Consider the following 27,539-nt stretch of genomic DNA (forward strand, 5'->3'; position numbering starts at 1 on the left):
TAATTTTTTGAATAATATATGTCTCCTTTAACATTTCTTCTTCACTAACCCCTTTCTATTTTTGGCAAAATTATGTAATAGCTTTAACTGGCTGAGCCTTAATCTCAGGGTGGGAAAGACACAGGAGGAAGACACATACATCACAAAAGCAGCTTTTCCGAAGGTGCCAGCGCTCTGCCAGTGATGCCAGGTTCTTCTGAAAGGTAGCTGCTCCCACTTTCAGCAGCACTGTAAGGGAAACTTCATGTAAGTTAGATGCAAAAATATTCCCGAGAATTCATCCAAGTAAAAAATCCCAAGGCTAGCCTCATCTGTTTTTAACATGCAGATGGTCTGTTGAATTTTTTTAGCATTTTAGTGCCATGTACAATTTGTTACCTTAGCTTTGAAGTGTCTAGAGTAGTGTCATCTTCTCTCTCTGAGGTACCTTCTAGGAGGAGTCCAGAATCTCTTACCTGGATGCCATCGGAAGGTAACAGAACTTCTATATATAAGCATCTCTCTCCTTCCCACCCAACCCTCAGTGGTCTGCCTGCCTGTCTCATGTCCTTCCTCCTCAGTTCCCTCTGCATGTGCTCCTGTGTAGCTCTGAGATCCTAGAAAGCATGGCATTTATTCCCAATAGAGTTTGTATAGCAGGGGCTCATGGCCATTGGATGGCTTTTAAGTCTGTAATGATGATAAAAAAACACAAATTATCTTGCAGTTAGATCTATGTTAGAGGAAATTGAAGTCAGATTCCAGAGAGCTTTTAATGGGTGTGATAACTCCAGCCCTTTCACTTTCTGAGATCAGAACCACCACAACCTGGCAGCAAAGAGCTAAACATCTCTGGAAAGATATTGAATTAGTAGGTAAGAAAGCTACTGACTTACCTTCTCAAGAGAATGAATAAGGTAGAATATGAATCCTCCCAGGTCTGAGAGAATATCTTTAGACCATTTTGGCCCAACTTTCCTCATACCTCTTATTGGGGATGTTCCTCCTGATGTCAGCTTCCATGGATGTCTCCGTCATCTAACTCTCTTTACCAATAGGAATTGCATTCTGTATTTCTTTTTCTATCCCGTGGCACCCAACGTAATGATAAGCTAATAGACATCCTATATACTTATTAGTAGATTGACGTAAATAAGTTTATTGGCAAAATTATAGCTATACATTCCTCATTCCTAAGTATGCACAATAGTTGGCACAGTGATTTTGAATATTATATATAATTCACCAGTTCTTTGTAGAGCTTGTTTTCTTAAAAGAGTCATTTTTTTCTCAGAGTCCTCATAGATATTATCACTTTTAGTAGGAGATATAAAACATTTTAAATAATTTTTTCTAAGAACCTCACTGAAAAGTGTTGTCTCATTTATAGAGCTTTTCTAACAGTTATTGTGAGTAACCAATTTAATGTGAATCTATTTTTATCACTAACGTTCAGTTCATCCTACATGGTTTTCCAAGAGGAACCTACAGCTTTCAAAACCAAGATTATCAGATAGGTTCTCTTCACAATTTCATCCAAAGTGAGAACCACTGAGACCTGCTATTCTCCTTGCAGTATCAACACTAACACATTGGGGGCAAACTGAGTTTTTCGGAAAGGGTAACATAGACGACTTTGTCTATGATTTGCAAAATGTCATAGTCAATTGGTGTGAAATCCATAGTATAACTAAATGTGTACTGCGGTGATATAAGAAGCCTTATAGCTATAAGAAGTCTGCCTGAATATACATATATATGTATGTACATGTGTATATATACATACAGACACACAATGAAAAGAGTCCTCTAGAGATTTTCTTAATTGCTGCATTTTAAGCACCAGTGGCTATTTGAATTGCAGCTTGATATGCCAGATTTGTTCATACAGTACATATGAATCAGGCAGATGAGTCTCCACCACGTTAGATGTGCTGTGACTTTGTACAAACTACTTAATTTCACAGGATCTCTGAATCCTCGCCAGCAGAGTGGGGTGGGGGGCGATAGTACTCTCTTCGTAGAATTGTGGGGCGGACTATGTGAGATCTGTTGTTTCCTTTATTCAACACTGTGGCTCACTCTGAGCTGGGGGAGACAAGGCCCTGCCTTCATGGATCTTACATTTCCGGTGGACTCAGTCAGTCAGTCAGTCAGTAAACATAAGTAAGCAACATAACTGCAGGCATGAGCAGTGCTATGAAGAAAATAAACAGGGCAGAGGCAGGTGGAGTCTGGCTCGGGAAGGACTTGAGTTGACTAAGTGGGTATGACCACTGCTCTGTCTGGAAAAACAGACAATAAACGGTAATGGTTCTTCCCCCTCATCATTCATAGTTCATTTTCTTACCTCGTATTTAACTATGTTCACAAGTTTGTAAAACAAAAATATGGATAAATAGTTTTTATTTGTGAGAAATGTTTTTGTTATAAATTTAGGGTTTCTAAGCAGATATTTTATTGCTTCCAGGTTAGTAGACTGACTAGCTTCGTTTTCATTTCCTCACAGAGTAATACAGTTATTTTAAACTCAATCAAATGATAGTCCTGACAATTGTTGGACTCTCTTTCTTCTCTGCCATTTTGGGATTTAATAAATTTCACGGAGGACATTTGTGCTGGCTCACCTTGTTAACCCACTTGAATAGTGCAGGGCAGCTGTTTTGTCTTGGATTAAGTGCCACATAACCAGATGAACAGTCATTAGTCTTGAGTTTGTTTCATGAGTGCCGACTTTTTATAGCCTTTTGACTTAGGCCCATCTGCACTACGAGTGTCTTCCTGACAGTAAGGTTGGCCTCAGCAAAAGCAGTCAATGAATGATTATTTTGCTTGTAGATTTCTTGACCAGACATTCAAGTTTCTTCCACTTGCTTTGCCTTAACTCTCTGAAGGTACCTGCCCTGAGCAAAGTCTTCATCCCAGTCAGGTTGGTGTAGTAGCCACTGTCCGTTGAGCAGCCTGAATAATCCCACCTGTGTGGTTTTACTTGCTGCCATTTCACCTGTGAGGACCACCTGGCTTTAGGGCTCCCTGGAAAGCCAGCTGTGATACAGAGGACATGACATCATCCTCAGACTTGGCATCACACCTGGCGTGGAGACTTAAATGTTTACTATTCTGTCATCCTGGACGAGTCATGTGACCTCTGTGAGCCTCAGCTTCCCCACCAGCATCATGTAGTTAATACCACTTCTCATATGGTCATCGTGAGATTACAAAGGATTGGGAAAGTGCTTCATCTCTGCACTTTGTTTTTCTCTGCACTTCGTCCACCTTGCTCTCACACGACACACTGCATAGTATGGATGATCCATTTTCTCACATGTATCCTATATTGTACTTTACGATCTGCCCCACCCCACTTTTTTTTTTTTTTTGGTAGGTCATTAGACCTACCCAAAGAGAGAGGTCGATTAAAATTTTCAAAAAGAAAGTTTGGGGATTACCTGTTTATTTTAATGAGACATCTGTTCGTTTGTGTGAGCAGAGTGCTTACCTTATGAAAAGTGAGGTGTAAGAAATGGTCTGTGATGAGTTAAGGTAACACATGATTTTACATAGTGGACCCATAGAAATATATTGAAGAAAAACGCGTGGAGGTGAGTATATTTTTAAGTAGATCATTGGAAAGATAGCAAAAGGAGAAGTGACAGAAAGTATACCCACAGTAAGTAGTGAACTGGCAAAACTATGCAAAAAGAAAGTGTAACAAGGCAGTGCTTTTAAGCCCATGTAATAGTATGTGATGTCCTGTTGAAAGTGGATGACCTCATCTGAAAGTTTACCCAACTTAGAAAATCTGGGCTATGAGAACATTGGCATGCCAAGACCTGATTCTTCTCAAATGATTGGTAATATGTTTTATGCATAAATAATAAGGCTAATGATAATTTGTAAATTTTACTTAAATCTATTTAAGGTATTTCTTGGTCCTTTCACAGTACTCAGTAACCTTTTCCTAAAATAACTATGTTAGCTAACACATTATAAATATTTTCCTGCTGTGTGTTCCGTGGGCTCCAGTAATTTCATCAACTTGCTCTTGCAGGAGGAGGGACCTGCCCCCTGCCCCACATAAGCCAGTCTACTTTAGCACACCCCAGCAGTTTATAATGTAGAATACTGGTTTTAGAAGGAATTATTTTTGTTTGCACAACCAGTCTATGTGATTATCAGCCAACTTTCTTCTCTTCTAGATTAACATTGAAAGCAAACTCCCTTACTAAATAGTCCTTTTCACACCACAATTTATTTAAAAAATCAAAATAAAACAAAAAAAATTGTCCCAATAATAGTACAAGAGAAATTTGTTGTTAATCAGGAGCCACAACATTTTAAAGGAAACTTGAAACTATTTTGACTTATAGGTAAGATCTAACAATGAAATAAAAAAACCCCAAAAGCACGATTTCAGAAATAGCTAAAAATAGTTGCATATGGAGACTGAAACCTATTTTGGGTAATTTGGAACTTAATCACATAATCATGATTCACTGAAATCGTTTTGGAAAAAATGGGTTAGAAGGTAAGCAGATACATGTAAGTGCATTTTCTATACCAATTTAGCACAATGCCTTTTAAAAAGGTGCCTTTTATGTTTGATTTTATGATATGGTAGGATTCTCTTAGGGTGGGTAATACAATTGTTATTTTCAAATATTATAGATGAATATGTCACAGTCAGAAAATATACATTAAAATTATCAATATCAACTAGTGAAATAAAATGAGGCAAACATGAACTTTGTTTTTTATTGTCTTTGGTTTTTGTGAAGTCAGGAAACATGTCAAATGGTTATTCTAACAAGAAATACTAGAACAGGAAAAAAACCACATTTTTAGTTTCATTTTATTGGTACATCCCTTGGTCATCAGAATTTTTTCTAAGCTATCATTTTGACACTTCTAGGTGGCATTTTCCAATCTGAGTAATCTAGGTTACAGTTACCATTTATTCCTTTCTCATGTGAATGTGGTGTGGAGTCCAGTTTTTATCTTGGTATGAAGGAAACAATGAAATAGAGAATAATGGACTGATGATTGAACCAGAAATTTGCTGTTAAGTTGCAATAAATTGCAAAATAATAAAGCTTAATTTGGCAGTTAATTAACGTGCATTTTCACAACATCACTAGGTTTTGCCAAAGCACCGCTTGGGAGGTGTGTTTGGAAGTTACACATATAGTTAATGCCTGTCATCTATATGTCTACGTCTGTATGTATAGTATATAAAGGACATTCTGCTTTATAAGTCTCCTTCATTTACTCATTCAGTGAGTTAACACCTGTTAGGGGGCTGGCACTGTTCTAGGTGTTCTGTTTTGGGAACGCAATGGAAAATAAAGTCATGGTTCTTACTGTCATTGGGCCTGGTCTAATGAAGGAAACAGACAACTGATAAACCATGTGATGAAGTGGTGTGAATGCCCTGAAGCCAGCTAGAAGAACAGTAAACAGAGGCTTGGAGCTTAAAGAAAACTTCCTGGAGGAGGTGACATTTAACTCTGACTAGAAGTCAGCCAGACACCTCCCGCCCCAATTAAAAGGAGGGCATAGTGTCTTCATAGCTGAATCTCCGTGGGCAGAGTGCTGTCTTGTGCACAGGGTGGAACTCAGTGGGGGGGGGGGGGGAGGGAAAGAGAGAATGCATTTGTGTTTTCGTGCATTGGGAGAGGTAGGAGATTGTGCGAACGCTGGGCCTGCGATGTTTATCTGGAGCCCAGCTTTGCTGATGCCATCCCCGGCCCCACTCAGCAGCCTCCCTGGCCTGCAGGACGCAGTAGACAGTCTTTAACTCAGTTTTTACAATTACGCTAAGTTCGACTCAGCCTACTTTTCAAACTTATTTCCCATTGCTCTTATTACAGGTTTATTCCTTGTCGTCAGTGCCTCAAATTATGCTGTTTTCTCTACCTGGGGATATTGTATAACTCCTCATGTATGAATACCACCTCTTCTTCAAAGCTATTATTTGATTTTTTTCTGAATTGGAAACCTTCTCTTTTTCCTTCAAAGTATAAGAACTTATTATCTGGATGCCCCTTATGACACTTTTGCCTTCCAGCCTTATGGTTTAGTTATGTGCATGCTTTATGCTTTATTTCCCTTCATAGACTGTGTGTCTGATTCAGTTTGTGTCTCTGCTGCCCCATAGCCGTGAGCACACGAGAGGTCCCACCAGGTAGTTGGTGAATAAACGTATAAATGAGTTATTCTGGAAGATAATGAGATTTCGCGTAAAGTATATTCAAGGCAAGACCACTTCTACATTTATTTTATTTTACTCTTTGGCTTCATCCATTCATTTCCTATCTTCTAACTCACTTTTTGGGTTATATTAGGAGACAATGAATTATTTGTTCTGCTCTCTCTTTTCCCTGTGTGCACATACGCACTGTATTTCTAGCCTAAGTATAAATCTAGCCTCCTCTAGAACGAATTCATAGACTCATTGCAAGGAACACACAAAAAACTTTCCAGTTTATTTCTGATGATTTCTACTGGGGCAGCCCATTTTGCCAGTTTTCAATTTCTAGCCGTGGATTGTAGTGAAATAATTTGATATATCTGAAAACAAAGAGCAACAACAAATTAGAGTTGCCCTCAGTCCCTAGATGGCTTAGGCCGCCGTTTCCCGGCCTGCCAGTGGTGGGAGGCGCGCTGACTCTGACGTGACCACTCCCTGACTTCACCCCTAACGCTGGTGGAGCCTTAGGTGGGATAATGAACCTCTGGAGGCCGCCTTCCTCATTTGCAATCGGAGGCTGGTAAGAACCACTCCTTGGGGATTGCCCTGAGCATAAATGATAGATACTGTTGTGATAGTTAATGAGACACTGTAATTGCATCTGAACAGGACGCGGGGAGGTCAGCATCAGAGAAAGGATTCTGCTCATCACTGTGGCCTTCTAAAGCAAATGCCACTAAATCTCTTCTATTCTCGCTTAAAAATTTATAACTTGCCAGTTTACCTTACTGCAGCTGTGGAAGTTTTAACCTGAGCACAGGCAACTGTCCTTGAGTCGTAAAAGCAATATTGTCCAGTTAACATGGGCACCGCCCAAGGCCTCGAACCCACAAAGATGAAAACGAAGCTACGTTGTATAAGACCTGTTATTACGTACCTGAAATAAATGTCATGGGCACACTCTGTAGTGTACCATCTATATTGAGTGTGCAGGAAAGAATACTTACGGGCTGTCATGGGTACATCGGTGACATGGATCCCTCGATCCTTGTTTGCCCATGAGATCGTTTGCTTCTTATGAACAAGGTGTTTGGAAACAACTTTTTTTTTTTTTTGGCCAGAGGTGTTACGGGTCTGGGGGCTTCGTTCTAGGATAATATGCTTAAGGGAGCAAAGGCATAGCTCTTTTTGTACAGCCCCTTGCCCATGAGTGCCCTTTCTCCCACGGTATGGGGAAGGAGCTATGAAGAAAACAGACTAGAAACAGAAGTATCTGACAGATAGCGTTGCTGTTATGTTGAAGTCACCGGCAAACACCTTGGGTTTAAATGAACTGTGGGAAAGTGATGGTGCTGGTGCTGGCGATCGGTCTATATAGACTAACCAGTGGTCCTCAGCTCGAGTAGCAGTCCTCAGAGTTGGCTGAGAGCCTGCCTGGGACCCAGCCAAGATCAATTAAATCAGAATTTCTGCGGGTGGAGGCTATTTTTTTTATTTGTAACGTACAGCGATGATGGAGGACCCAGGGCCTAGGCGTTAGAGCTTGTCTCGGCGATGTGACAGAACACTGGCAGTGCCCTCCACTCTCCTAAATTGCTTATTCATCCTCAAGCACTTACTAAAAATGCTCAGGTTGCTAAATGAAATTCAGCCCTGCCTTTAACAAGTTCTCAATCTGGAGGGGTAGACAGACTTGTAGAAATTATCTGTAATACAATTTGACAGCTGCTGAATTCACTTGGGAGTTTACTCTTCTTGCCAAGACAGGAAAGAGGAGGGGAGAGACAAAATGTCCACAGAAAGTGACCTCTGAAAACGTTTACCTTTTATTATCAACCCCTCTGTCAACCCCTTTTGAAATACAGATGCCTACTTTCTTAGTGCTTCCCGTGGGCCCCTGGCAAAGCTTTCTCCAGCACCCAGGATACAGTGTCACAAAGAAGGGCACTGTTTGGGGTGCGAGGCTGAGGCCTGTGTGAGGTCACAGAGCTGGTGAGCGAGACAGGTGAGGGGATCCAGGCCCCTGGGTAGGTGTCTGCCACCCCCGGCCCCCAGAGGCTTAGGCGGGCTCGCCCGTTCGCAGAGGTCCACCTGGATGGTGAGCCGGAGGGCTGGCCAAGGGGAGGGGGATGGCACAGGAGGAAGGACGCTTCGGAGCGTATCTAGAGAAGTGGGCCGAGTGACACCAAGCGCGGGCTGCAGGGTCCCAGGGGTGGGAAGACAGTGAGAGGAGGGTGGAGGGGCCCAGTGATCCCCACTGACTGAGTGCCAGCCGGCCCGTGACTGAGGCTCCTGCATTCCTTCCTTCCTTGGACCCATCACCCCTAGGAGGGTTCGCTTCTCTCCTGTTTGATAGACAAGGAAGCTGCAGTTCAGGGGCGTCGATTGATTAACCTCAGGTCTCCCTGCCGGTAATATCAGAGTTGGCATTTATCTGAACCCCTCTCTGATTCCGGCCGCGTGACCGCTCAGCTGGGGCTGCGATGCTTTCTCACGTCGAGGCCCCGGGCAGTTGTTGATGTGTAGATCTTGTGTGTGTGAGAAGCCTGCACGCTATGGACACAGCCAAGTGTCCCTGTTTCTTCTCTGGGCGGGAGCAGAGCACACGGTCGCAGTGGAAGAACAGTACTGAGAAGTTCCCTGGAAAAGGGGCCCGTGGGAGGGACCAGGAAAACAAGAAAATATACCTGATTGAAGGGCCAGCGGGTGCTGTGGGCGCAGGTCCTGAGGAGGCCCTGGAGAAGGTGCCGAGGCGCGTTGGAAAAGTGCTTCGCTGGACGTGATACCTAATACTCTGAACTATACTTGGGACGCACTCACGTGGCAAACAGTTCATGGGCATCCTGGCCCGGCCTAGGCTGTGGGCGCAGGGTCGAGGCCCGAGCCCCTTCTGGAGGCTTTCGCCAGCGATGAAGACACGTAAGCAATGCAGAGTAAAGCCAAGTGACCCTCTTAGGACAGAGGCAAGGACAGAGTGCCACGAAAGGCAAAAACCACCGTTTTTCCTAAGGGCCACTTGCTTTAGCCAGAGGTAGAGAGTAAAATTCATGGATACGTTGCTTGACTCAGTGCCCCCAAGCTGGGTGTTTAGCAGATCTGGGCTTCCAGCCTAAATGTTGTTGATGTGATAGCAAGAGAAAAACATCATGTGACAGCCGTCTGTGCTTGTCCCCATTACGTTCGCATTCTGGCTTATTAAAAAACAGTGTTGCCATGGCTGGCGTTCCTGCGAGGCCCAACATCTCCATACTTTATATCTTAAATAAGCACTTAAGGATAGATACCCTCTACAGCTTTTTAGAACAGAGCGCCTGGTAATGATTAAGCTTGTCCAAGTGCCCGGGCTTAAGGGCTGACTTCAATACCTTTCTGCCTTAGAAACTCACCTTATAGGTGTTTTGTAAGAGTTGCATAGCTTATAGGCATTTCTTTTTATTTGTTTATTGTTAACATGGATCCTTTCTCCAAAAGCTGTTCAAGGCTATTAGGAACATATGAATTCTTTCTAAAAATCCTGAGACTTTTCTCTTTGAGCCCCAGTGACAGTTTTTAAGAAGCTTTGGTTGAGTGTTGCTCCTTCGACATTTGCAGACCTTTGGAAGCCTCTGGGTGGGGGGTGGGTGCAGAAGGGGAGGCAGGCTCGGGTAACCTGTATTATGATCCCGGTTTCTGACGCGGGAGATTTTATTTTCCACCCTGCCTGCCTGCGCTGCTGCAGTCAGCATCCGATGGAGACGTGCCCTGGGCGCAGGAGCCAACCGCCTCTCTCCTCGCTGGAGCCTGGAGTCCGCGAGAGCTGAGGGCTGTGCACAATTTTAGCAGATTGTCATGGGGCTGGGGGGAGGGCGGTGTTTTCCCCACAGGGACACAGCCAGTGTCATTGAGCACATTGTGTTCAAGTACAAAGTTGATCTGTCCAAAGGAGACAGTGGTCAGCAGTGGTGAGGACCTTTGTCACCTCATCGCTTCTTCGTGCTCTGTCATTGTTGTTTGTGTGAAGCAGTGGCACTTAATGGCTGGACTGGAGGCAGGATTTGTGAGGTCAGAGAGCGACATTTGTTTTCAGCCAGGGAACCCGAGAGGTTTATGGAGGAGTCTGAATGAAAGAGTGGGGAAAAGAATTGATATTTGGCAAAGAGCAATAGTGTTTCTAAAAGACTGGAGAGCAGTTGTAATGCAACGAATTCTGTATAAAACTGAAACAGCCAAGGTTTTGGACATCTGTTATAGTTTAGAAAAGCATTTAAGCACCAATCATATACATAATATCCATGGTCCCACCTAGTAGGCTTTGATCGAAGATTTACAATGGAAATAATGAAATGGGACTTTGAAAACCCTGCATAACATTATACTTTAAAGTTTATCACAACTAATGTTGTGTTAGCCTTTCAGAAATGTAAGAACAGGGTTTCTTTTCCCGTATGTGTAGTCATATGTCCGATTCGCAGGTACAGATATATCAGCTGACTTTCCCAGAACGTTTTACCCCTTTGATTTTCTTTAGTTTCTTTTATATCTCTAAATAAGATTCTTGCCCCTAAAAACCTACCATCCTCTCTATATTACTAACTTTATATTTTTTATTTTATCTATTTTTCTATACAAAAACACTGTCTCTGTGCTATATTCAAATCACAGAGGCCAGGCCGGTGGAATCCACAGATAATCCAAGAAACCTCTTGCCTCCCCCAGTCTCTTGTCGAAATGGATAATGTGAAGCAAAATGTTAACTTGTTTAGTATTGGAATTATTTATTTTCAGTAGAAAAGATCAGTTGATCCTATAATACTGGTGTTGCTGAGGGGAAAAGAAAAGAATGACAGATAAGCCGAAATTTAGAAGAGAATATCTTTCCATTACACGTTGGAAATACCATGTGGATTAGTCTTTTCCAAGGTTAGTTGCTTATATTGTGGACCATCTTTGTATTTGCAGAACTCAAAGGGAGTCCGTTGAGGCACCCATTTGGGTAGGGCCTCTTCTGGTTTTAGTGTGGACAGTGATGAGGAAAAGTACACACCGGGGGACAATCGAATGATCATCGGCACAGATGCTTCCCGACGGGAAAGAGAGTCAGTCTGTGGTTGGTTGGGTTGCTGGGGCTCAGTTATGTGCCCGTGGGCTGGCACTCCACAGGCGCTTTGGAGGGGTATTTAAAGACAGAGAGCTTTTGCTTTGTTAGTGCGACAGGAGCTGGAGTAGGTCTGTAAAGAACCGATTAAACAAGTCTTCCAAGAGATACTTGGGGAAAAAATTATATGCATTTAACTTGAGAAGTTTACCTCCTTTTCATTCTCAGGAAAGCTCTAGAAACATAATAGAGATGGTCACGCTGTAATCCACCTAATAATGGTACGATGATGAATTGGGTACAATTTGTAAAACATTTTGTGTTTCTCAATTCAAAGGCATGCGCCACAAATAGAGCACTAAACTCTATTATGTAAATGTTAGGGCTTTTAATTATTAGCCAAGATTGAAAAGCGTCTGATTTGGATGCCATAAAACTTCACAAGTGTTTCTGCTACAGTTTTGAAGCCTGACAGTTGCTGTACTGAAAAAAAAAAAATATATATATATATATAATGAAGCAATTGAAAAAAAATAATAGACACGTAGTGCTCTGGCATTTCCAATTTCATGATGCTATAAAAAAAGCAGCCAACAAATGTTGGCCTGCTTAATGATGCTGGCACCTACAAAATGTCACTGGGCTTTCACAAGGTCGTGGAGAGTCTGGTTTGGCTCAGAGATGCTGGCCAGACTCATCTTTGGAGCCCAGAAGACTGGGAACTAGGGAAAGACAGTAGGTGCCAGTTAAACCCTTCAGGGCCCTTCATAGACGGCCGCACCCTTTCCCGGGGCTCTGTGCAATGGGGGAGGCCCCGGGCACAAGGAAGAAGCGAGGCCCTTGCTTCTTACCGCATCTCACAACGAGCAACGCTAAATATATGATTCCTGTGGGCCCTCTCCTAGGAGGCTAAGATTTCTTCCGATGACTGTCAGCTAAAACTGTGCTGATATAACTGTTGCTGTCACAGTTGTGTGTATATCTGATCTGTCACAGACAAAAGCGGCTGGAGGAAGGAGTGTATTTTTGCGACCAGAATGTGTGTGTGATTCGTTGCCTTTCTCTCTCTCCACCCCCGCAGCAGCTCCCCCGGCTCTCGCGCTTACATAATGCTGTCTAGATGTGTAGAGTTTCAGTGATGCCGGTTCGAGATGATTAATGGGAGTTGTGCAACGCAAGCCCCCAGCTCTCTGAGAAAAAAGTCATAGTATCCCGGTGTTTGAGCTAGAGTGCGTTGATATTGCGTCAGCATTGAGTTTATTTTGGGTTATTGTAAATGTCACTATTGGGTTTTTATGTCCAAGAATCTTCATCATCAAACTTAAGAATGTTCTCTAAAGCCGTGCCTAGAACACCCATTGGATACTAGAGAGGACTCTTTAAACAGGTAGAAAAGTCTAACCTAAAACCCCTTGCCTAGGGATCAGATCGGGCGTTGATGAGAAAATGTTTAATGTCCATAGAACAATCTGTTCCATTTTTTTTTAATTTTTTTTTTTTTTACATTCTTTCAGGCCACAGTAAAATCACAAATTTCAGCTCAATAGGTTGTGTGTGTGTGTGTATTTCTGTCTCCATTTTTCTGTCTTTCTTTTACTGGCACCCTCGGTAGTTGTTACCTTGCAGTGTATATGTGAACATGCACTTTTACTGGGATCAGGAAAGGAAAACAACCTAAATTTACCTTTTATTGTGATTCTGTTGAAAATATATTTTATGTCTGTTGTAAAGTAATTGAAAGAAATTGGGACTATTAAAATGAAAATACATTCACAAATTTTTACTTCTCTTTTGTCCCACTGGTAGGAGAAAACCCTCCCAGATCTCGTGTTGAAGCGAGGTTCAGGAATTTGGCATTAAGTTGATGGAAGAAATAGTGATTTACCCCGAGAAAGTTAAGCCTTACCTGTTGGTCCCTGGTGCTGAGTTTGCTTCATGTTAAGTGTAGAAGACTGTAGGTGGAGGACTGGCTCTTTTCTTCACACTCTAAGGTGGGGACTATAAGCATTTGTTCCCTGTGTCACCTGACAATCCAATGAGGGAATGAAAACAGAAATTGTGTTTGATTTAAAGAGGATTTTACAGATGATCTTAAAGATTTTCTTGCCTTTCCAAATTTTAAAACTCTAACATAAGTACAAGGCTGCCATGATACTAAAAACAGGAAATTTTTCAAGAGAAAAATCTCATTTACTTATCTGAGTTAAAGGGTCATAATATTTGAGAATAAAAAATGAATAGAAAAATTACTGTTAGTATGTCAATACAATCTAGTGTATACCATACTATTTAAATATAGTAAATATATAGTATCGATTTATTATACATATTATATATGTATAATATATATTTATGATATTGTATAGTGTACTATTTTATATGTAAGTTTTTTATCTTTTTATTAGAATTGATGCAAGAATTGACCTAAGAGTGTGGGGAACCACACAAAACATTTTTGGAAATGCGTGAAACAATACTTCTTGACTGCCAGTGTTTTTCACTTTGTTTTTTTCCCCCCCTCTTTGGCAAATTTTTCTGAGATATTTGTATCATCTTAGCTGGAAAAAAAAAAAAAAAAAAGAACAGTATGAATTTTCAGTAGGAAGCTACCAGATTCCTTTGCCAAAGTTTCTGGCACATATCTGAGCAACGAATATCTCCAGAATGTGGTTCAAAGCTCGTGCACATCTCAGCTGCCCCCAGGAAAATATTTGTTTTGCTCTAACAATTGAAATAAACAGTTGCAGTTTGAACAGTCTTACCAGAAAACCAGCGTTTCCTGTGAAAACTGGGAAAGACATATGAGTGTAAGCTCTACCCATGCAATACTCCCATTTTCCTGTATTTCCACAGTCTGCCCAGACAGGACTCGCTAACTATAATCCTACCACGTAGCTACCCTTGGGCAGCTTAATAAGATGTCTTCTCACATTCTGATTTCATACATCACAATATTCCTTTTATGTTAGAAGGAGGAAGTATAATTAAAGATGGGAAATTTGTTTCTTCAGTTTTAAAATAGAATTTTAATTTTTTTGTTTGATTAAGGAAGTTCAGCCAGCTTCTAAATAAGATGTTTTATTTTTGATTGTTAACTGGTTCTTAAGTAAATATTAAAAATAGCTAAGAAATAGTTTCTTATCTCTAAATTACCATCTTTCATTCAGTTTTATGTTTATCCTGTGCCTCACTGTATATATATGTGTGTGTATATACATATATATCACATACATATCATTTTTAGATATATACTATACATACAAGCCCAGACTTCATTATTTAAAAATATACTTTATTAAAGTAATGTTTAAGAATTAACAAGACACTTATTGTTAAGCTCAAACAATTAACCTAAATATACATCTTCCCTTGTTATAATCACAAGCTTTGTACCAATTTCAAAGGCTAATGAAAAAAAACAACCCTTAAATTTATAGTCAAGCAGTTTGTAACGTCAGAAATTGGGGACTTGACCAATTGATCTCTCAAATGACCATTATTGGACATATACAGGCTTTTAAGACTACAAGGGGAAAAATGTTGACTTTTTTGGACAGATTACGTCTAATTTATAGATGTAGAAAAATTATTAGAGAAAAATGGACTCAGTCTGAATCAATATTATTGAACTTCCTCCATTCCCTTAAAATATATAGTTCATGCATTACAGTGATACCTTTGGAATCTGTGTTAACCTGTAAAAAGCCTCCTTGAATGGAGTCTAAGGTATTGATGGCATAGGCTGATGGTCAACTGGGCGGCTCACTGAAAATCAGATTTCAGTGCAATCAACAGAAACCTAACACTAAGAAACGCATTAGAATGGCACTTTTCCTTAATGGATGTAGCAAGTGCGGAGTGATGATTAAGGGCCAAGCTTATATTACTGATGATTGTCATGCATTGTCCTTGTGTTGTGCTACTTGAATTCTTTTTTAGCACTTTTAACAGATAGTGGTGCTAAATGAAGCGACTGCTGCTTGCGATTAGCTTGAGACTTAAGGAAAGAGAGAAAAATATTTATTGATAGCCTGCTATACCAGGAGCCATGTATGAGGTTGGCCCTCTATCTTGCTCAGTCTTCATACATCACCAATGAGATAAATGGTATTGTTACTATTCTACAGAAAAGGTTTGGCCACTCAGAGAATTTTAGTAACTTCCACAGGGTCACACAGCAAGCAAGTAACAAAGCTGCTATTTGAACCAAGCTATATTTGATAAAATGTACCAGTAAATGGCACTAGTTGCAACTGCAGGTGGCAATCAAAACTGAATAAAAACTTATTTGTATGTATATTTTTGCATTAATCCTAACAGCCCAACTTAATATATCTTGAGGTGAAGTCTCGATGATTTAGATTAGTAGCTCCTATACAGAAATCTGCATAAGAAAGCGCTGATACTGGTTGAATTTCTGCTCTTAGATTTTTAGAATGTTATCACTGTATATATTTTTAGGATGTCATTCTCAACACAAACCTTCTTTCTTCCCTGGTGAAACTTAAAAACCTATTACCTTCTGTCCTTTTGTCACAGCAAGCTTTATTGTGTGATCAAATTGTTGGTCTCTGAATAAATGCACCATTCAGTTAGTGCAACTCAAAATCAAAGTTTGGTGTCAGACTTAGGTTTTTTTTCCCTGTTATCTTTATTATCTCCAGAATAGAGTTAGAATAGAATTCATCTTCAATTATTTTGTAAGATGTGTTCTTTCATTCATTCTGCAAGGGACTATTTTTTTTAACACTAAAACTAGACCTTTATTAATAGACTTTAGCAAGGAGCATGTACAAATGTATTGATTTCTGGTTGTTTCATAGACTAATCCATGCATTACACCTCTTTGGAGTATGTTTCAGTCTTTGAAGTAATACACCAAAGATTGAAACATATTCCAAATAACGCATGTACTTATTTAAGACACAGTATATAATCTATACATTTATAAATGGTCGTGGCCAACCAGTATTGGAACAGTGTAGTTATAGGGTTTCAATTAGAAGCTAGTTGTATAAAACTTGATTGACCAATGTAAAATTAATTTGTATGAAGTGGGATTTTGGCAAAGTTTTAAGCAAACACTAAAATGAATAAATAAGAAACTAACTATATAATAAATGTTTGAACATGCAAATGACTGTTGAGGTGTGGGTGCCGGGAACTCAGACAGTTGAACCTGGAGAGGTACCAATGTCATATTTACCTTAATTCTCCATGGAAGCTATGCTGCCTGTGGTTTTCCCTGGGGCTTTAGGCAATCCTCTAGAAAAAGATGTTTATTCTAAGTTATTCTTGACCTTTTTATTTGTCAAACCACCATTATTCAGCACAGTCAGCATTAAACAAGTTTTGAACTTCCTAAGAAGCTAAGTTTATCTAATATTAATTGCAGAGACTACTCTGTTATTTTTTCCACACACATCAATGAAAAATTCATGTGGCTTTACAGAGTTATGTTTTATAGAGTTTTATGCTCTATCAGAGTAACCTGGGCCCCCAGACCTATTGCCACAAACTCTCTGTGGAAGAGGCTTTGTAGTCTGTATACTTTTCCAAGTCTAGCTTTTTGAAAGGGAGGTTCCAGTGCAGTCAGATCAGGCTGGGCACACAAGGGCACCATGTGTAAGAAATGCAATAGAATTTAGGCATTTTTTCCTGAGTAGAGGTAGCTAATACAGGAAGAAAGCCAAGGGGCTGAGCTTCTGTTCAAAGTTTTGCAATACACTGACACAGTGTGTGGTGGGCAGACTTGGTTTCTTTCCATTATTTCAGTCTAGGCTGTGTTCATAGGTAGGAGGCCGGTGGTTTGTGTTAAGGGAGGCACTTGAGTGAAGTCCTTAGGAAGACAGACTACTGTTAGTGGCGTTGGCAAGGCCTGGTTCCCGGCTCAGGGCTACCTCTGTCCTGTTTATGGAACTATGGAAACTGAGCTCATGCATTGACAGTAACTGAATCCTCAGGGCGGATATAACTCTGCTTATCTGCACTTAAATCAGTCCTGTCTTTGTAAGAATGATGACGTGGAGAACCAGAATTTCTCTTAGGCCCAGGTTGTCCTTTGTATGGAAAAAGCAGGTTTTCTCTAGGAGACTTCAACTGAATGACCCTGAAACCAGACTATCGATTGCCCATGAGCTTATTTCTGTTGGCCAGTCATCCTCTGTGACTCTAAATGCTGTTTGCATAAAGGGTGTTTTGCATCCAGATGCTTTTAAGCTAATAACATGCTCATGATCTCAACAGATATCAATGGTGATTTCATATGGAATACATTGTAGATATCTAAATCTTACTTTATATGTGAACATGTCAACAGCCATAAAAATTACCTTCATGCCAAAATGTTGTTTTTTGTTTGTTGGATATGCAATTTAAAACGTGTGTGTGTGTGTGTGTGTGTGTAGGGGTGTTAATAGCAGCTCCGGACCTTACCTTGCTCAGAGAGGGACATGCAGTGTCAAGGGCATGCTTTTACATTATCTTATATAATCTTCATAATAAACCTCTGGTGAAGGTTATGTAGCAATTTTGAAATGGATAACAAACCTGAGGCTTAAAGGAGTTAGTTTTTTATGCAATTCATACAGCCGATGAGTGAGAGAGCTAGGCCTCTACTCCAGGCCTTGAAATCTGTAAGGGCCTTGCTCTCAGCTCCTGTCCTCTGCTGCCTCCGGATTGGAAGTAGCATTAGTAATGCTTTATTACGTGAAGCTTGGTCAAGTAACAGGCAGTATCCTAAGATACTAGCTTATTCCTAAGTACCTTCATCAAAACAACTAGACATCGATCGCTCAATTAGAATTGAAGGAGTTTGTCACAAACATACACATTTGTTTTCTGCATCAATTTACAGGATAAGGTCAAATTCTGGGAAATAGATTTTCCTTAGAAAATTCAAAGGAAGCTCAGGAAGGTGGTTGGCGCCTTCAATTAAGCTTTCTTTTATCCTCACAACCAGTTCTAGTTAGAAGTATTGATGAAAAGAAGTTATCAGGGTAGCAATTGATGAGATCTGTTACTATCAATATGACTTGACAATATATTGAAATAATATGGGTACAGTCCCTCAGACAATATTGCGTATGATAGACTTTAATACATGTTTTTGATGAAAACAGTCATCCCAAAAGGAAGGTATATTCACGTTTCTTATTTTATAGTACCTTATTTTGTTTCTCCATTTTACACTATAAATGTTTTGGTGGGTAAATGCATTTATTTCTGATTGATTTATGGTGCTTGGGCAATGGAGACTACATTTATCCCTGAAAGATTAAAAGCTACATAGTTTTCACCAATGTTTCATTGTACGTACTAATCTCTGTATACAGTGGGAACATGGGAATTTTCTTTTCATCTGTAAATATCTTAGTACATGGGCTTTTAAAGCTTAGTAGTAATTTAAGTTGTATTTGTTACGAGATACCTGTAAAGGTGTTTTGCTGAAGATACAGAGTGCCTTGAATCCTCTAAGTTCACTTCCTAAGAACTCAATACAAGTAAAAATAGATTGTAAAACTTCATGATTCTTTTGGGTTCATTAAAGCCAACCAGAAGATATTATGGAAGGAGCCTAATATTCTTTACTTGGTTCTCTACATTTTAATATTGCCCTGGCAATTTTTAGATTTTTAAACTGGGATCTTGATATAATAGAGCTAATATTAACATTTTTTTTAAAAAAAACTTCTTTAAGCTTTAAAACCTTTTTAAATGTCTTAATACCGTATTTTTGTAACGCCTTTGGGTGAATTCATTACTTATTCTAAATGTATTATAAAATGATATGGGCCGTACATTGTGTGCAAAACCCACGGTAGGTTCCAGTGGTAGGTTTGCATTGTTGTAACTTTTTAAGATTGGCTTGTTTTGCTCTATTTAAAGATCGTTTCTGCTTTTGTTTTTTAGGGTCGTTGCTCCAGGGAGAACTGCAAATATCTTCATCCACCCCCACACTTAAAAACCCAGCTGGAGATAAATGGGCGCAATAACTTGATACAGCAGAAGAACATGGCCATGCTGGCCCAGCAGATGCAGCTGGCCAATGCCATGATGCCCGGCGCCCCCTTACAGCCCGTGGTGAGTGTTCCCGTCCTCACTGGTTGCGTTTGTAGCTCCAGGTGCTCAGTTTCAGTGTTAAAGTGGTGAGTGCACTAGTGCAAGTAACACAGGTCACAGTATTAGTTGCCCGGCCCTTTCTAACACAGTTATCAGTCAAACCCTGAAACATTTTCACACTGTAAACTTACCCATCTTCTGGGTGAGTCATGTGGAAATTTGCTTTATAGCATGTTTTTCCCCTAAAATTTTCTTCAGATGACATTCCGTGGCTTTCAGATGTAAAGTGTTTTGTTTTTTGTTTTAAACGGTCCTCAGACTCATCAGTCTAGGTAATGTGCATTTTCAGGCTACCTTTATGGTAATAGTAATCATAGAAATCGGCATATGTCGTCTCTAATTTTGAAAAAGTGTTTTCCTTTCTTTCCTCCTGGAAGAGACTCTTTATAGTTCTGTTTCTGAAAAAGGAGTCTTTGTGATTCTTTTAAACGCAAATTGAAATTATTTCATGGTGGCAAATGCTAAAAGAGCTCTGACAGTGGTGAATCGATGTCATGGACTTGGGAGTCTCGTAAAAGGAGCAGTAATAGTCAGGAGAGGCGGAAGCTACAGGGGCTTTTAAGAAAAGAGCTAAGTAGTAGAGGCTGTAGGTGGCCATAGGGATTTCATGTTTACGGAGCAGTGGATGTGGGTAACATTTGAGTCTGAGCACATATATTTATTTACTTATTTGGGTTTTTGGAGGGTGTGTATGATAAATGACTTTAATAACTTTGATTCACATTTGTTCATAGAAATGTAAAAGATTAATGTCATAATTTTAGGTTGCAAAAGGTGTTCTGATGTTAATTGTGATGTGATCATTCTGTATTTAAATGCATGTTGAAATTTGTAGCAGTAAGACTGTATCTGTCAGTAATTTATGTCGCTAACTTATATGCAGTATTTTGGGGGCATGGGAATGTGAAGACCCACATTTTTCTGATGCACTAAGTGTAGCATGCGTGCTGACTGACTTTTTTCCTAATACATTATAACACCTGAACTCAATGTAATTGTTATTCTCTCTTAGAACTTAATGCACCAATCATTCCAAAAAAGAGGGGGGGATTGCATTGCGAGGTGGGAGGGATCTCCATATCAGATCGGCAGTGATACCAATTATCAATACTATGCAGTTGAGGTGAGAGACTATTGTAATTCTGTGTCTGTTTTAACCTGATATATATATATTTATTTATTTCTCATTATTGGGGGCTCAGTTTAAAATATGCTATCGTAAATTTATTTTTGTTATATCTGCTAATTTCTCTTGTCTTTATTGGGATAGCATAAACTCTTCCATTGGTTTTAAAAAGTTTAGTTATAATTATCCTCTCCAGCATAAAATACTGGATAAGAATTCTCTGTTACACTTGGCCCTCACACATACAGTATCAAAGATCCGATACATCCTTGGGGTAGCTGCTACTTTCGTTGCTATAAGATCCCTCCTGACGTGAGATACTTTGTTCCACCTAAACATTTAAAGCATTCTGTACCCCCTCAGGGCCGAGAGCACCTCCGAGACCAGCAGGTGGGATTCCCAGACTGGGGACAACAGCATTGGTCGTGGCCGCTCCCCTGCTGAGTCAGTCCTTGAGTTTTACTCCCAAGGCCATTTTCAGGGTCATCACATGCATCATCCTGGCACACACTATAGGCAACGTTTATGCTCATGGCTTTGAAATACTAGTAGCAAATATGCACTGTTTAGGAAATCACTAAATCACAGATTTCTGAAACCATTAGGAAAATCATCACATTTTCTGGTGTTTTTGTTGGAAAATTCTTAGTTTAGACCAACGTTAATCTTATTCTTTTTTAAAAACTTTATTTTATTTTGCTTTTTCCATCACCACTTATCCCCTCTATGCGCTCTTCTACCTCTACCCCAACCCCCCGCAATAAGCACATGGTTGTCTATGTCCATGAGTTCCCTCCCTCCCTCCCTCTGTCTCTCTCTCTCTCTCTCTCTCTCTCTTTCACTGTTGTGAGCACATTCAGGCTTTATATTCATTTTCCCTGATATTACTAGATTTGAAAGTGGAAATACCCTTTTGCTAGAGGCATAGTGAGATCAGCCTAGAAATAGACTCTGTGCGGAGTGACGTTTTTGTAATAAGTCTGGAAGTCATTTTAAATACTCAGTTTTAAAGCATTTGGGGTTGTAATGGCCCTAGAGAAGGCTTCAGTCCAGGAAACCTGCCTTTCACACCTCACCTGAGACTTTCTGATCTCGCTGTAGTCAGCCCTGTTTCGATGAGGCTCATGACACGGAGATCCAGGAATGAATGGGTGGTCATAACCCTCCTGGAGCGTTAGTGCCGGGCCTACCGATAGGGAAGCAGCCAGGCGACTGATACGGAAAAGGGTCGCCACTCGAAGAGGGTGGCCGCTAGTCCAGATGTTAGTGCTTGAAGACATGGCACAAGCTGGGACCCAGCCCAGGTAGTGGGGATATCAGAGGAGCTAATGCTGTGAGCAGACCCATGACATCAGGCTTATCGGCAGCGTCTGAGCAGCCACAGGGCTTGTGGTCACCCGGGTGAAGTATCTTTGTTTCCTAAGGGTCACCACGTTGACACCAGGCTGTAGCTGGAGGAACACGAACCGGGTAAGCGCTTCGCAAGGCCCAGGCAGGTTCAGAAGTGTCTAGCACTGTGCCTGGCGCGTAGCGGAGATGAGAACAGTTGCTTGGTGACCGAAAGAAGGAATGTGGGAGGCGTTTCCTGAACGCGAGGAAAAGCAGCAGAGGCTCAGGGTGGCCTGCCTTCCCCAGGGTCCGCGGAGCTGCGGCCGGGAGCGGCCCGGGCCCAGCGCAGAGACTGCGGCTCCGAGGGTGCTAGGCGGGCGCGGAGGCAGCCAGGGCCTTCGTGAGGGTACTTCGGGGGCCAGGAAATTGCTCTTCTGTCACCAGGAAATTGCTCTTCTGTCTCTTAGTTTAGGCTCTCGTTTGCTCATAAATTTTGAGAGACCCGGTCTATAAATTTAAGGTGTTTGGAACATGACACTGGGCTGACTTAGGGAGTGCGAGATTTATAGGAGAGTTTTCTGTTTTTAAGGACTTTATTAAAATGTAATGAAAGGTACCCAGCCAAGAATCAAAAGTAGGACTTAACATTTTGGGGGCCCAATACAATGCTATACAGGCATTTACTGGACTTGGTACTTTTTGTGTCATAAATCCTCACAACCACCCTATAAAATAGGTAATATCATCCCAAATTTGCAGATGAAGAAGACTCAGAGCTTCAGAGGGAGTAATTAATATGACTGGCCTTGCTACTGACTAGCTGTGTAACTTGAAGATAAATGGAAGACCTGTAGTATTTAGTTATCCAAATTTAAAAAAAAACAAACAACCACAAAAAAACTTTTGGATTTATTTCCTAGGTGCTACTTTAATTTTTTATTTTTTACTTTGCCATGCACTCTCGGATGCAAAGGTAATCTAATGAAAAATTACTAAACAACCTAACTGAAGGTAGATTGCACCTTGTGGCTTACAGCTTGGGGGCATCTGGTGTATTCCTTGGGTCCATTCCTGAAAGATATCTTCCAGAAATTCTGTTGATTTCAGGCTCTTGTCATTGCCCTCAGAGAGCTAGCTGTGGCCTCCCGTGCCTTTCCCTGTGCTCCCAAGGGTTAGCCTTGGCCACCCATAACTTTTGATGCCAGCCGCCCCCTAAGGTGCACACACGTGGCTGTGTTGAGGGACCTAACACATGTCGAATTTCCGGTGCACTTCATGCATTTGTAGCCGTCTAGGGAGAGAGGAATTCAGTCACCACATTGAGCTCAGGTCTCAGGAGCCTCTCTGCTGCTCCTGTCATCTCGTCTCTGCTCCTGCCTTATGTTCCAAGCGTTTGTTGGCAGTTGGATGCTGAAAACTTTGAAGTCATCATTTGTCACACTTCCAGGACCTCCTAGGATTCTTAAACTATTTCTTAGTGCTTTAGTTTCCAGTTTACCCAGCTAGTGGTTGAGATAAGGCCACTTCATCCCAAAGTGTTTCTGGTAAAATGTTTCCAAGCCAGTCACCCTAAATCATACGTCATCCCATCTGCCCTTCTTTTTTTTTAAATCCTTACCTGAGGATATGTTTTTATTGTTTTTGTTTGTTTGTTTTTTAGAGCGGGGGGGGGGAGTGAAAGAGAGAGAAAGAGAGAGAGAGGGAAAGAGAGAAACATTGGTCAGCTGCCTCCTGTCTGCACCCTGACCAGGAGTCAAACGGGCCTGACCAGGAATGGAACCGGCACCTCTTTTGGTGTTAGGGACAACGCTCCACCCAGCCGAGCCACCTGGCCAGGGCCACCTGCCCTTCTCACCTCCTGTTTCGGTCAAGGAGCCTGAGCTTCCTCAAGGAGCTGGAGAATAGGTTCCAGATCTTAGGGGCGGGCGTGTTTGTTGCTTATTTTCTTCTTGGAGAGCTAAAAGTGGGCCTTCTTTATTTAAATATTCAGTCCAGCTGGATTGAAAGAGGAAGTGAAATTAAGAATAAAACAAACGGTCGTTGGATTTGCCCTGTCAGCGAGTGCGTCTAAGAGCAGAGTTGGAAGCAGTGTCTCTGTGATCGTGGCTGTGTGCTACCTCCTTAGAAAAAGTGCTCTGCAACCTGCATTTGTTGGTAACTCCCGTCAGCTCTTGGCTCTGTGCTTATATTCAAAATTATTGTTTACAGAGGCTGTTTATAGCTCTTTTACAGGGCTGTACACGAAATCTGGTGTCATATACTTTGATTGTGCTGTTATTTTTTTAAAAGCTTTATTTTTTACTGCTTAAAAGTTTGACCTTCACAAATATACAGACACACACACCCACAAAATCTACACAACTCTAACTCAAAATTTATGTATATCCCAGCATACACCAGTTATGTATTGCACATACTCCCTCCATTTTATTAAAACTTGTCAACATTGCTTGCAAAACAAACACTGTTTCACGTAGCATTTTAAAATAAAGTAGAGCCCCTAGGATATTTGCAACAGCACAGCATGGTAACAGGGTAACTTAGAAAATTCAGTATGAAAATTGCAAGCCAAAAAGAAAAGAAATTAAACTTTTCTTACAAGCGTATTAGAGAACTTGATTAAATTTTAAAATGGAAGAAGTAACTTTAAATCTCTTTTTTAAATGTTTAAATATCTATTTCTAGAAAATATTGAATGTATTTGCTAGTTTCTGTGACAGAGAAAAAATAGCATATCCGTCGATATATCTGTTAAGCAGATGTTTGTGCAGATGCCAGTTGTAGGATAGATACAAAATGAACAGAACACAAGGCCCGGATCTGCCCGCTGAGAGCCTGCAGTCCAGTTTCAGTAGAAGAGAGAGATGGTCACGGACACTGTGGTGATTGATGCTGGGCCTGAGTGATGCGGGGTCTTGGAGACCCGAGGGCAGGACAAGCCTGGGTATAGTCGGAGGTGTGGGTGGGTTGGGAAACTTCACCAGGAAGAGTCCTGATTCTTGAATTAAATAGCGGGCTGGGCAGGAGCAGCCTTAGTGCGGAGGAAAAACCATGTCCAGAAGAAGAGATTTATAAGGGAACACCTGTCCTTAGACACCTCACATAGAATCAGAAAACAACCTATTTCTGCTTCTAAATGGTAGGCGAAGGCCATATAGTGCCTGGAATTGGAATTGGCCAGGAGTCCCAGAGCCTGATGAGGGGGAGTGCAGGGCACTCGGGATTCAAGGTCCTTGGGGACTCTGATGGGCAGTCAGCACCGCACAGAGGGCCACTGTTTTCAAACCACCTGGAGTCGGACACACCTGTGCACATATCCTGGCGCTTCTGTGCTCTCGTTTGTGACTGCGGGCCCATAATCTCCCGGAGACCTTCTCTTTATCTGCAAAATGGGATTAATAATACCCACCTGACAAGGCTGTAATTCATTCACACCTTCATCCATCCATTCGTCAGTCAGTCAGTCAGTCAGTCAGTCAGTCAGTCAAGCACTTATTCAGGGTGTATTTATTGTGTGCCTACTGTGTGCCAGGCATTGCTCTAGGTTCTGATAATTCAGCGGTGTACTAAACAGGCATCTCTGCCCCGTCCCCATCTTAAAAGCAGTGGAGTTTTTTGTTTGTTTGCCCCCTGCAGTTTATACTCTACTGTTGTGAGGATTAAATACAGAAACATAAGCAAAGCACCGAGCACAGTGCCTGGCACACAGTAAATAGAGGGAATTATGCTGATAGTCATGTTTGCACACATCCAACGAGGACCATAATGTGAAACTAAATAACATTTTCATTTCTAATAAAGCCTGATTACCTTAATGGAATCAGAGTGTCTCATTTAAAGCAAACAGATGATTAGCCCATAAAAGCACCAGCATTCCTCAGCTGGCCATTTGTTTTCCTCTGTTCAGGGGGTTCACAGGCAAAAGAATAGTAATAAGCCGACCTTCCTATGCCTTCCGGGAAGCAGGTTATCGGTAAATCATTGTTACAAGGATGCCGTTAGTAGCAAGTGCACCAATTATGTACTTATACATTATCCTGTGGCTACTGGAGGGAAAATGGGGTGCCACTCGATAATCCCACTCGTTAATATCCGCCCTGGCGATTCGGCCGAGCCCTGTCGGGGTAGCTGCTGGGTGGGAGCTGGCGGTGCGGGAGTTCAGGCTCCTGACTCGCCCGCTCAGGGCCCTGCCGGGTCCTGCAGTGACCTGCCTCCCGCAAGGTGCTCTTGGACAAAGGGATGTAACCGATTTGCAGAAACTCAAAAGAAATGGAGGAATGTTGTACCTTTTTTTTTGGAATCAAGTTTCAAAGCATAGAGCTATTATTATTGATTGCCTGCCTGCCTGTTTAGCAAATAGCTCCACTTATCTGGAGAGGGAACAGTTTGAGATAATGCTCGTTGAATAGTTGATGTTTCAGGTTTTTAAAAGCTGCTGCAGGTTTTACTTGGGGAGAGAGCCCTAAAATTCATCACATTTCAATCTGTTCTGCTGAAGCAAGTCCGGAAATCAATTCACGTGACTACTCTGTAGACACAGTCCAGCGGGAAAATGGTTGCCAATTACTAAGACCCATATTTTTATCTAATGAAAGTATTCTTTCCCCTGTAATATGCAACTGCTATATTATAGGCATTATAGATTATACATTTCTCCTATTCAGTGAGCTTTAGCAAAGCTGAATTTTATTGGCCACTGGTCTTATTTTCTTAAAATATGAAGGCTTTTCTTTCCTCCAAATAAGCTTGTAAAATTGACCACTGCTTCGAAATAATTATAGGAGATTGTGTACAGTGACATAAACATCTCAGTAACTTTCCAAAGTACACATTAAAAAGTACACTATCTGGAAATACATGTTAGTTCACAGCAATAGAATACAAAGAGGAGTGATCCTACCTGGTGTCTGTCCTCCGTGTTCTGAGCTAGTCTTGCAGTCTTCAAGGCTAAATTTCCTATCATTCTCAAATATCTCATAGAAAAAATAGATTGCTGGCCTGGCTGAAATTTCACGTGTTGTCTCTGAGAGTATGTAGCAGTGTATGTTTTACCTGACTCTATCAGAGTAGAAATCCAAGTTCAACATGTATTCACTGCGCAGGCCAAGTCAGGTCCTGCTGCAGCCCCGGCAGCCAGTGGACAGTGGAGCAGCATAAAATCAGCTGCTGTTCAAGTAATTGTTGGTGGGCAGAGAGTGTCCTGGGCCCCAGCTTCGGACAGGTTATGGATTGTTCATACCTGGAATGCTGGATAGTTTCCTGTTTTCAGTGCATAGCTGCTTTGGGCAGGGATGGGCCTGGGGATGGGAGGTATTACTTTAGGCCACTTCATCAGGCAAGAGCCATCCACCTGGCAGAGCAGCTAACCATGGCATTTAAACCAACACATTTGGAGGCATATTTTATCTTGAAATATCAGAGGAATCTATGATGTATCATTTCTTCTCCCAAGTGAATCAAATTATGTATTAAATATTCCATATTTCACAGTCTTCTTAATAAGGTCATGTATGCTAGCTGGACACACAGAGGTTTTGTCCTAAAACAATGTGTGAGATCAAGAGAAGAGTGCATCCCTAGGACAGGGATTTTCAGCCTCAGCTCTATTGACATTTGGGACAGGATAAATCTTTATTGTAAGGGGCTGTCCCATGTGTTGTAGGACATTTAGCAGCATCCTTGAACTCTATCCATTAGATGCAATAGCACCCCCCAACTGT

General features: G+C 41.3%; 1 protein-coding gene across 2 annotated transcripts in view; it reads left to right on the forward strand.

Moving 5' to 3' along the window:
* MBNL1 (muscleblind like splicing regulator 1) overlaps positions 1-27,539 on the forward strand; it is a 159,990-nt gene that overhangs the window by 103,716 nt on the left and 28,735 nt on the right. Inside the window, exons 3-4 of one of the 2 annotated variants that reach the window (XM_081138525.1) lie at positions 19,155-19,325; positions 20,377-20,487. In XM_081138525.1, coding sequence (XP_080994651.1) covers positions 19,155-19,325; positions 20,377-20,487 — 282 coding nt within the window. The remainder of the gene's footprint in view (positions 1-19,154; positions 19,326-20,376; positions 20,488-27,539) is intronic. The other variant, XM_081138526.1, reaches the window with a different exon arrangement.

The sequence above is a fragment of the Miniopterus schreibersii genome, assembly GCF_964146895.1.
Source record: "Miniopterus schreibersii genome assembly, chromosome: 5".
NCBI classification, from domain to species: Eukaryota; Metazoa; Chordata; class Mammalia; order Chiroptera; family Miniopteridae; genus Miniopterus; species Miniopterus schreibersii.